Raw genomic sequence first — 10,453 nt, 5'->3', positions numbered from 1 at the left:
TAATCCACACCCAGCTGTACGAATACCTTAATTCAAATAATTTACTTTCAAACAAGCAGTTTGGTTTTTTTATAAACGTTCAACCGCTACTGCATTGTCTGGCTTTGCCGATGAAGTCTTATTAAGCATAGAAAAAGGGAAGATTCATGGTGCTGTATTTCTGCTTACAAAGGCGTTCGATACAGTTGATCATCGGATCTTGATGTCCAAATTGTCATCAGTTGGAGTCTCCCCCGGTCGTTGGAGTGGTTTTCTTCGTATCTGAGTAAACGGAATCAGCAAACCTCTTGTAATAGTGAATTACCCGAAGCCCTTCCCGTTACTTTCGGGGTTCCATAAGAAAGCATCTTGGGACCCTTATTTTTCCTTGTGTATGTCAACGAGCTACCTGCTACTATTCAACACTCTGAGATATCATTGTACGCTGACGATACGGTTCTTTACTGCTTCGCAAAAGAACCCCGCGAGCTGGAGAGATAGTCGAACGCAAATCTCTACAACGTAGCATTGTGGATAAAAGCGAATAGACTCACTTTTAACCTTTCTAAAACCAAATCCATGTGGATCGGAAGAAATAGAAAATTGTTTAATATTTCCTCATTGTCTCTGTCTATTTTTGAATGTGGGTTAGATCGCGTAATTAGGTTTAAATATTGAGGGGTTTTGTTGGCCTCAGTCCTCACATAGTCAGATCATGTGATTACTAAAGTTAATCAACGGCTCGGTCTTTTACACAGGATCAAACATCTCTTAACCTTAAACGCTCGCACCCTATTCTATAACAGTCTCATTTTACCAGTTTTTGATTACGCTAATTAAGTTTGGGATGGCAAAAGCAATGTGTCTCTTATGAATGACCTGCAGATTCTGCAGAACAAGGCCGTGAAAATTTTCCTAAACATGCCACTTTAATCGTCAGCTACTGATGCCTTCGTAACTTTAAAGTGGCTCAACCTAGAACAACGTAGATTTTATCATTGCTGTTTATATGTTTAAACACGTATTAATGGCCTTATGGATCACTCAGTGGAGCTACTAGCAAACAGAGACGTTCATAATTATAACACAAGAAACAGAGACATGCTTAGACTACTCCTTGCAACCAAAAACTAGGATAAACAGAGAGCGTGTTATCACTCTCTGAAGAATTGGAACAGCCCAGATGAAGCCATTAGAAATACACCTGACATTGTGAATTTTTAGCGTAGCATTTTTAGTAGCTTTTCTACTTAATTTTTCTTGTGTTTCAATTGCAGATTTTTATCTACTCTTGATATAGTTTTTGTATATATTTTTATTTCTAGATATCTTTCATTTTACTGCATATAGTCTAATTTATTACTTTTCATCTATAAATAGAAATATGCAGAAATAATGTGATGAAAGTTTCGTAATAAAAGATTATGATTACTAAAATGGTTTCGCTCATGAGTTAAATTGTTCAGTAACCACTTAACCGCGTACGTGTGTATGTTTGTTTGTTTTTTGTGCCCTGCAATTAGTTTTACAAAGCTCTTACCTTTGCAGCTGACTGAAACAACTTCACACAGTGTACTCTTCGACGTACAAATTCAAAAACGAAGAACGACCTTGTAGATTGATTTGATAGCCTTGTACCTTCTTGGCAAGATTAACTGTTGTTCACATCAGGAGATGAAATTCCGGCAATTAAGTTTTGGAATATTTCGGAAGTAACGTTAACCCAAGTAAATAACTGCTAACGTAACGAGAATCCAGAAAGGGCTAGAATAATATCTTGCTCACTTGAGTGCCCTTCGTAGAGTGTTAGGATCACTATTCGTTTTGGATTTTATCACTTACGGGCAAGCTTTCGATTCCAAAACAACCAAACGGTGTAACCCTGAAAAATTAAGGAAATAACTCCCTAAATCTCTTAAGGACCGGAGAAAGTGGACGGCGAGCCACCTAGAGGGCACTTATCGATCCCCTGTAGTTTGTGCCAGAATCCACCGGTTTCCTCACAAAGCCCCTTAAGGCGCAGAATTGTCATTATCGACAATTCCCCGATGGTACTCGGACTTTAGTCGAACGCTGCTTCTAAGCACACCATTGGAATTACAAAGATCATTTCCGTTACACGCGGACATATTGGTTGCCTCATATTCAAGCTTTGGTAGTCTAATTCTGATCTGAATAGAACCTTCGCACAAGTAGCTAGCTTATTAAAGTTGATTCATGAAACAAGCATCCCCCATACGTTTGGTAAACATTTTTGCGACCATGGAAATAAGCACAATAGGTATTTATCCTGGTATTTTAAGTGTAAGTGATGCATTATGCACTTCCTTGACTTGGTCAAGGATATACTTTATTGGGAAACTGCGTTTATAAATGGTTCTGGACTAATGAGGCTCACAATTCATTAGATTGAACTCAAGATTTAAAAATAAGTGCGAATGTCTTCCATAAATGACATGCAAACAGTGTAACGATATGGTAGATATGTATGGTAGATGACATGATAGACATGGTGGATGCGATAAGCATTATAAAATTCAATACACTGCCTGGTGCCGATGATTCAGAAAATTCTTCGTGCGACTTTGGATTATGACGTACTGCTGATCATGACGTGCACTCGTAACTTTTCTTAGAGTCGTTTCTAAGGAGATTTTTTTTTTCGTGTGTTACCAAGTCCTGTAATGGCAAATTTCCTTTGTACGCCCTCCGCCAATCAAAATAAGAAAAGAGGGGAAAGAAGGAAGGAAAGCAGTGTGCGATATAATTGACACATTGTATAAGTATTGATCTAACAGGACTGAGTAGTGTTCAGTTCGGTCTGTAACCATACGAGTCATAAAAAAAAATTTGACCGCCGCGAAGTGGGAGCGTAATTTGTTAATTACGAGTATAATTATAGACAGAATTATACGACAGAAAGTCCTGTCAACAATTAATTTCAGCACACACAATGGATATTGTACAATACATACATACGCGTTCACTGTCCAACTACACTGTTCAATTACAAGCATGACGCGCACACTGTCCTACTAGTGCGCGAATCGGGCTGGTGACAACCAATCACGTTCGAAACTTTCGTTATAGTTTTGACTACGCACTCAAGTAACCTAGAGTTCTTTAATAGTTCTAGCGGTAAGGGTATTGAACATCATAGCATGGATTTCGTAAATATTTGTTTGCTGTTGGTAACAGCCTCGTCAATTTAGTTATTGCATCTATGCTAAAAATCTGTAAATAGTTGATGAGATAATAAGATATGTTTTCTTTTTTTAAGGGGGGAAATCACTCATCTTTGATATTAAAACTGACTACGTGGTTTCATAAGTCAATATGATTCACATCGGTGCGTGCAAGATAAATTTATGTGAGTCTTGCATGTCAAAAAGGTCTCGCTCAAATATATAACCAGCGTGACAACAAATAGTAAGGTAACCCTGAAGTTAATTCCCTCAAAAGATGCCTAAGAAAAATGGCTTAACAAATAAATCATCTGATATCATTAGTAAACTTGAAAGAAACTCCAGTGGACTTATTGTTCTATGCTGTGCCGTACACAATAAAACAACAATGCATTAAGCATATATTTTCACCACTCTGTGTCCATCAACCTACAAGGACAACTAGAAAGAACCTTTCCTAAGTACTCCCATTCGCCTTTCAGTGGTGGCGAAGGCCCCCCGATGATTGGTCTGCACAAGTCTCTATCGCCTCTTATTGTCTTGTGCACCACAGCTGTTCTTTTCGAGCCCTTCTCTTCTTTTTGGGATTGAGGGACTGTCATACGTGAATGCAAAGGCCGCCAAGGACCTGATCGACTGAAAATAGTTGGCAAGCGAAAATGAGCCAAATTTTGCTCCCTGACAGGCATACTGAATGGTGGGAAAGTGTGGTGACGAGGATGAAAAGGTGGATGAGCCATTAACCAGGTTCCTCTCCTGTGACCATGTCGAGACCATGGAACCCAATGTTTTGCTTTCTTTACTTCTACTCCTTCATCGTCGTCATCGTCATCGTCGTCATCATGGCTAAAATGGCTAAAGCCACGTGGAATGAAGATATTGTGCTGGTAATCCCAGAAGCCTTCATCGCTGTCTTTATGGGCCATTACCACAAAAGGGTGTGGATGGCGGTTGTATCCCCAGAAGTGGCGCCTGTTGGGAATTCCAAGATGATGGCGAAATCCGAGATGATGAGATAAACCAAATCCATGAAAGAAACCGAATGGTTGAATTTTTTGGTGGTAATGACGATTATTTTTCCATGAAGTTTGTCTCACAAAACCTGGGTGAGAGGTAAACGTCTCGTCTGTGTCCATCAAGGAGGAATGTTCAGGAGGTTCCTCTTGAGAATAAGCTTCTTCAGTATCCATCAGAGTACTGCTCGGCATTGTCATATCTTTTAGCACATCCTCGATATCTTTGCTTTCTGTTTTCATTTCCTTGTTAATAGTTGTTTTTACTTGATCGTTTAAGACATTCATCACCTGATCCAGCTGCAAACCGGGGCTACCCGCCGCTTTTAAGTTTCCAGAATAATCAATACCTTGAAAGGCTGGAAGAAAATTAGCAAGATCATGCTTTTTTTGACATGTCAACATTGTTCTTCCAGCCTTCTCATTTTTTGTATCAGCATGACAATCTAGCTTTTGTTTTCCTTGCTCATTTGCACCTAAAATTTCCTTTGAGTATCCCTCTTTGGCTGAGCCAATTGGTATTACCTTTCCACCGACTGAAAGAGATCCGTCAATTCGTTGCATTGGATTTAATACGATATTCAAGGTAGGTACGTCTTGGGCTTGCTCTGCCGCAAACTGATCCCCTCCTAATAGGAATCCTCCGGCAGAATCTTCAGCAAGCTTCTCTTGCACCTTTTGTTGTGCTTCTTGTAGGTCTGGACGGGAAACCTCTTCCATTTGAAGGTCACCAATATCACTAGTTAGGTCCTGTCCAACCTTAAAAAAATGATGACCATTATGCGTGGATTCCTCTCGGTTATTGGAAGTAAAATTATCTTTTTCATCCATTAGGACATGGGCATCAGTGGTTTGTTTCGGAAGCTCATTCTCTTCTTTCTGAGATGTACTTAATGCACTATCAGCTGAGGAGTGTTTTAGATGTTCTTCTATCTCTTCAGATATTTTTAAGGCAGGTGCAATGTCTTCTTGAAGAAGTGACAAGGGCGCTATCTGTTTGTTAGCACGTGTTCCGTTCCCTTTGTTTTCATCAACGGAGGTTTTATTCACGGCGTGAATGGCTGAATGACTGATGTTAAGACGTTCCCGATCATTGGTAGGTAAAAAGTCATTTTCTCGTAAAAACTGAGATGGGCTAGTTTGTGGTATTAGCAAAGTGTTTTTATCAGGCATGGAGGCCTGAGTTGCAGTTGGGCCTGAAATGATGACTGTGACATGACCATTTGCGTTTGTGATCTTTTTACCTGCATCATTTACTATAACATGATATGTCTCCGGTTCCTGAGAGTTCGTACTTATCTTCTTTATTATAGCAGACGGCTGTTGTTTGATTGCTTTTTCTGAATCAGCCGTCACATTTGGTAGTTTAGGGGAATCCCTCATCTTAGACTGGACAGTAGTCATACTTTGCTCTGAAAGTTGGATACCTCCACCAGGCGCAGCGGAATTTGTTTCGCCCAAATGACCCGTGGAATCTGTTAGATTTTGGAGGATGGTTATATTTCCTTCATTTACACTCTTTTGATCGGAATTGATCAGCCTGGACGTGTTATTAATTGCAGAAGTGCTGTTTTCATTGATCTGTTGTGCGAATTCGGGTTCTGTGTGTTCACGATTAGTTCTATTCTCTTTTATCGGGGCCCCGTGATCAATGAACTCGTTGTTGCTTTGCATATCCGATACTGAGTTTGAGCTTACTTGAGTTTTTGTTTCATTCGATTTATCGACCATACTTTGGTATACTGCTTTTCCAGTACCATCCTGAATAAACTCATTCGCTGTGGCTTTTTGACTATCTGAGGCTTCCCATTGTTTTTCAACAGGTTCTGTGTACATTGAGTCCAAATTGTAAGTGTCCGCTTGACTATCTTGGTTGGACTCCATAGATGTCAGAGCACTCTGTAAGGCCCTATAGCCTTTGGTTGCGCTAGGTGCCTTCTTGTCTTTGGCTGAACTAAGAAAGTTTGAAATATAATTATTGACACTAAATGCATTGTTTTCTGTTGCTGTGTTGTGGCGAGGAAAACCGTTTGCATCAGCCGAACTCTGACCACCAAACCATAGAAAATGGTTCCCAAGATTGATAACCTGCCGTGCAGTTGCCTTACGTTGCTTTTTATTTCTTCTTGACGCGGGGTTTCCTCTAAGATAATCTGCGTTTGAACCCAATCTGTTGGTACCTTGATGCTTGGTTAGACGGTGCCAAAAATAACTCCGCTTGTGTCTGTGGTCCTTATCTCTTTTTGCTCCTTTTAGTCTACCCTGGGAGCTCTTCTTCGAGAAAACTTCTTGATCAGTATCAAAAAGAGCCCGGTTTGCACTAAAAATGATCGAAGAGACTGAAGAAGAATTCAGTGCTTTCGCTAAACTTTCGTCTTGTTGAACTTCCGTCTGTCTTTGTCTCCCCTGTAAGTTATTGAGCCTTCGGGTTAATAAAGCTTCGTTTGAGTAAGGTTCCAAGATATTTTCCGAGAAAGTTCGATCAGCTGATGATTCCTCTCGAAATGTTTGATCATTGACCTCGCTTCCCAAGTTAACTTTGTCGAATAATAGTTTCGCCTTGGAAGCTAGGATATCTGAATTGAACTTTTGCTGAAGCTTGTTAGATTTCTCTGTTCGTACTAGCTCTTCCAGCAAGACCTTATTAAGAGTGTCATTCAAAAAGTTGCTGTTGCTTGAGTTACTTTCTATGTCTTTTAGTAAATATTCAGACGAATTCAGTGTATCATCTGGCTCAATGTGAATATGATTACTCTGATCAGAGCTCTTTAATGGTATCGTGCTGGGAATCTGAAAGTCGAAGGACTGTCCTTTTCTTAAGCTTGAGATATTCACTTCAAGTGAAGGTGCTTTTGGATATAACGCAAGCTCTTCATTGTTTTGTGACTGATTTGATTTTTGCGATGAACCGACTGGCTCCATGCCGCTAAGACTTGGTGGTCGACTATTTTGCTCCTCCATGGGTGTCGCATTACCTGTGGTGTTATTTTCCTTAGATCCGAGTTCAGAGAGATGTAGTACTGTTTCTGAAACCGAGACGTTTTGTGTCTTTCCTTTAACTTTTTTAGGTCCAGTTAAATTTGTCGTTGTATTGTCTAATGCTTTAGTCTGATTCGCCCCAGAGTCTTTTCGCAGCACTGTTTTGATGAAAGTTGTGTCATTATGTGTACTTGTTTTAATTTTTTGAGCTGTGGATGACGGTGGTGAGGAACTACTTGCCGTTTTATTTTGTTTGAAGTCTGGATCCGCTTGTTGCAGTATGCTTTCAGGAATTACTATAAGCGGTGATTTTATTTTATAAACCCCAACTGTGTCTTTACCCGTCTTTTCCAACTTTGATGAAGACGTATTCACCTTCATGGAAATTGGCTCCGCATCCGCTTTATCTGGTTTTAAATTTTTGAACAGATTTGCATTATCTTGATTCCTGTTACTCTTATTCAAGTTCTTCGTCTGGGTCAAAGCATTTGACATATTTCCTCCTGAATTGGTAAGTATAATCTTAACGGGACGGTTGACATACTGTGACTGATTTTTAGATGAGACTATTCTTAATGTGCTTGCCACAGTTGAAACATTTTGTTTGATTTCCTTATCATGGCTATTCGTTTTGTTTTCAGCTACTTTTCTCATTTCGTCTAGTGCCCACTTCGCACTATCCTCGTCTTCAGAAATTCCCAAAATTCCATAATCAGCAGTCTGGTGTGTTGTTTGAGAAGATGTGGTAGTACTTGATGCGTTTCTAGAATGCTCATTGTTTCGTGTATTGTTTTCCTTTTTGTTTGTCGTGTTCTCCTCCACCAAACTACTCGTGGCAACGACCGAGAGCTTTCTCGCTTTCTGCTCAAAAGGGAGCCATCTTTTTGTTAATCCTCTTTTATCGTGGGTATGCCCTCCTACATAGGGATGGATCTTCCTTCCTTGTTTTGGTTTCTCACTTTTTTTTAAGGCAGTAGAGACATCTCTTCTTTGCAATTCATTGTTAGCAGACGAAAAGGAAGGTATCGGTTGCTTGTCATCTGAAGGTTTTTTAAAAAAAGACAACTTTAAATTTTTAGTGGTCCCTGAGTTACCAAACTTTTATGATAAACCAATGTGCGGAATGCAAAAAATTGAAGTCCCATAATTCGAGGTCAGTTGTTGCATGATCGACTATGCGTGTTGATGTGAATTTCTTTTGGAGTAAACTTGACTTAAAAGGATTGCAACAGACTATTTTGACGAGGACTGCTTGACATTGAATGAAGTCCTTTAAACTCATAGAGGTGTTACAATTCTGATATACGTTTAATCATTTTACCGACAGTTCATTCAAAAAATGAGACTAATGATAGACAATACATAAATTTACCTGCTGAGGCCAACAGGAATCCCTTCAGGAAAACAAAAACAAACAGGCTCACCACAAGCCTTTGTCTCACTCTTGAGAGAAAAAAATAAAGTCAGACAGATAAGCAACAGACTCCAGACTACAAATAACTATGAAAGATATGGATTCTATAGGAGATGGTTGGACTCGGCTTTGGATCACAGTAATTCAAAATTCGTCTGCCACCTGCTTTAAGAACAGCGTCAAACATGTGTCACATTGTTCCGTCAGACCTTGCTATAATTGGCTCACAGAGAAAAACTAAACTACGGGAAACTGTGTGATCTTGTTGTGTCTTCACGGCGATTGCTGTTTAATTATTATCACATTTGGGCAATCATGAAAAAAACCATAAGGCTTTCATTGTTACCCCATCTTACAGTAAACGATGTTCTAAGTACCCGAAAATGTCGGAATCCTGTCCTAAAAACTTGGAGTGACTGAAGAGTATTTCTAGTCATTACTTTTAAAAGGCGTTCTCTTCTTATCTTACCTCATTTTGATGCCATGAATGGGCTCAATTGTTTGTCTAAAGGAACGAATCTTTCTCGAGATTCTCAGTCCTAGTTTTTGCGATGTGAAATGCATTCTATTTCCATGATCTAAACATGTAAAGGGAATGAAGTGATAAATATTTATTTCTTTTGAGGATCAGTGATTTTTCCCTGCAATACATGATCTTACTGGCTGGTGTTTTGCTATTAACTATCCAGTTTGAAGAGGTTCGACCCGGGAGACTGCATGTGTTTTGAACAGGCAAGAAAGGGCACTGACTTTAATCCGACGCCTTCGATTCCAGAAAAAAACATATGGATATTCCCTTAGTTTAGGACTGCATTTGCAGTTATAATTTATTGGTTGAATAATAAACAACGATATTAGCTCTTCAGAGCGATTATCGACCAAGATAAATAAAGGAAAAAGGCAAGCCATTTAATTGGATGCCCAGACACAATGGTCGAATATCTTAGGGAGTGGGATGTGTGAATGAAAAGAAAACTGCAATGTTAAAAATAGTAAAATTAACACAATTAAGTCTTTTTTATCCTGGCGAATATGACAGGTACCAGCCGATGACTAACTACGTGTTTTAGATTGTCATCGCTCTTGCCATCCGGACAAAGAGGATATAAACTTAAACAAAAGTCAGACCTTAAAGTGGCTCAATAGTGATCATATCTCCATTTGCCAAATGATAAAAATGACCTTCAAATATAGTATTTCTCCGAGATAGGAAGAAAATACAGGTAGCAACTAGCATTGTTTGTCAACCTTACGATACCCAAGAATTAACCATGCCAACAGAGACAGTGGCTGTTGCCTTTTAATGTGTTTTAAAGTGTGAAGCTTAAAGGTATGTGCTATCCTCAAAAAAGGATGGAGAAAAATTTTATTTCTCATTGATCACGAAAGACTACAAGCGCAAGTTCCAGTTTCCTAAACTACCTTGCAGTCTTGAACCCCTTCCAGAGCGCCATGATGCTTTTGTTTGTAACTGGCCCACGAAGAAACAGTAATGCCCTCTCCTCAAGGCAAGTCCGAACTGCCCTGTCCAGAGCCCACCCCTTTGAAAATAAGAGGAAAACATTCCCTATAACACAACATCGCCTTACTGAGAGGTCATCCCTGAAAAATTTCACTAGATCAAGTTTTGTAGTTAAATGTTGAAAATGAATAACAAGGAAAAGCAACGATCTTTGTTAGGCTGCAAAGTTATTTTGCTGAACCCTTACAAATAACTTATTCTTGAAAGTTTCCGAAAGGAAATCCTCATGAAAAGAAATTTTTTAACATAAGTATGATCATTAAGGGATATCTTTTTGTCTATTAAGTGGAAAAGGGGCACGTCATAACTCTTTTGTACACTATAGAAAAGTATTCTTGATGTTCTTAAGGAAGGTCATCAT

At 39.3% G+C, this 10,453-nt stretch overlaps 1 protein-coding gene and 1 pseudogene across 1 annotated transcript; one reads left to right on the top strand and one right to left on the bottom strand.

Moving 5' to 3' along the window:
• The first annotated feature begins 558 nt into the window (after positions 1-558).
• Positions 559-1,233, top strand: LOC113668533 (uncharacterized; annotated as a pseudogene).
• Positions 1,234-2,841: 1,608 nt separating this feature from the next.
• LOC113668532 (uncharacterized) lies at positions 2,842-9,177 on the bottom strand. The gene is made up of 3 exons (XM_027184445.2): positions 9,040-9,177; positions 8,529-8,599; positions 2,842-8,196 (listed from the first exon to the last, which is right to left on the bottom strand). Exons 1-3 carry the CDS (start codon positions 9,132-9,134, stop codon positions 3,572-3,574), a joined length of 4,791 nt encoding a protein of 1,596 aa, XP_027040246.2. The 5' UTR covers positions 9,135-9,177; the 3' UTR covers positions 2,842-3,571.
• Between the last annotated feature and the right edge of the window lie 1,276 nt (positions 9,178-10,453).

Source organism: Pocillopora damicornis, chromosome 9, assembly GCF_964200805.1.
Source record: "Pocillopora damicornis chromosome 9, jaPocDami1.2, whole genome shotgun sequence".
Classification (NCBI taxonomy): Eukaryota; Metazoa; Cnidaria; class Anthozoa; order Scleractinia; family Pocilloporidae; genus Pocillopora; species Pocillopora damicornis.
Note: the sequence above shows the minus strand (reverse complement) of the source record. Positions and strands in the feature narration are given on the sequence as shown.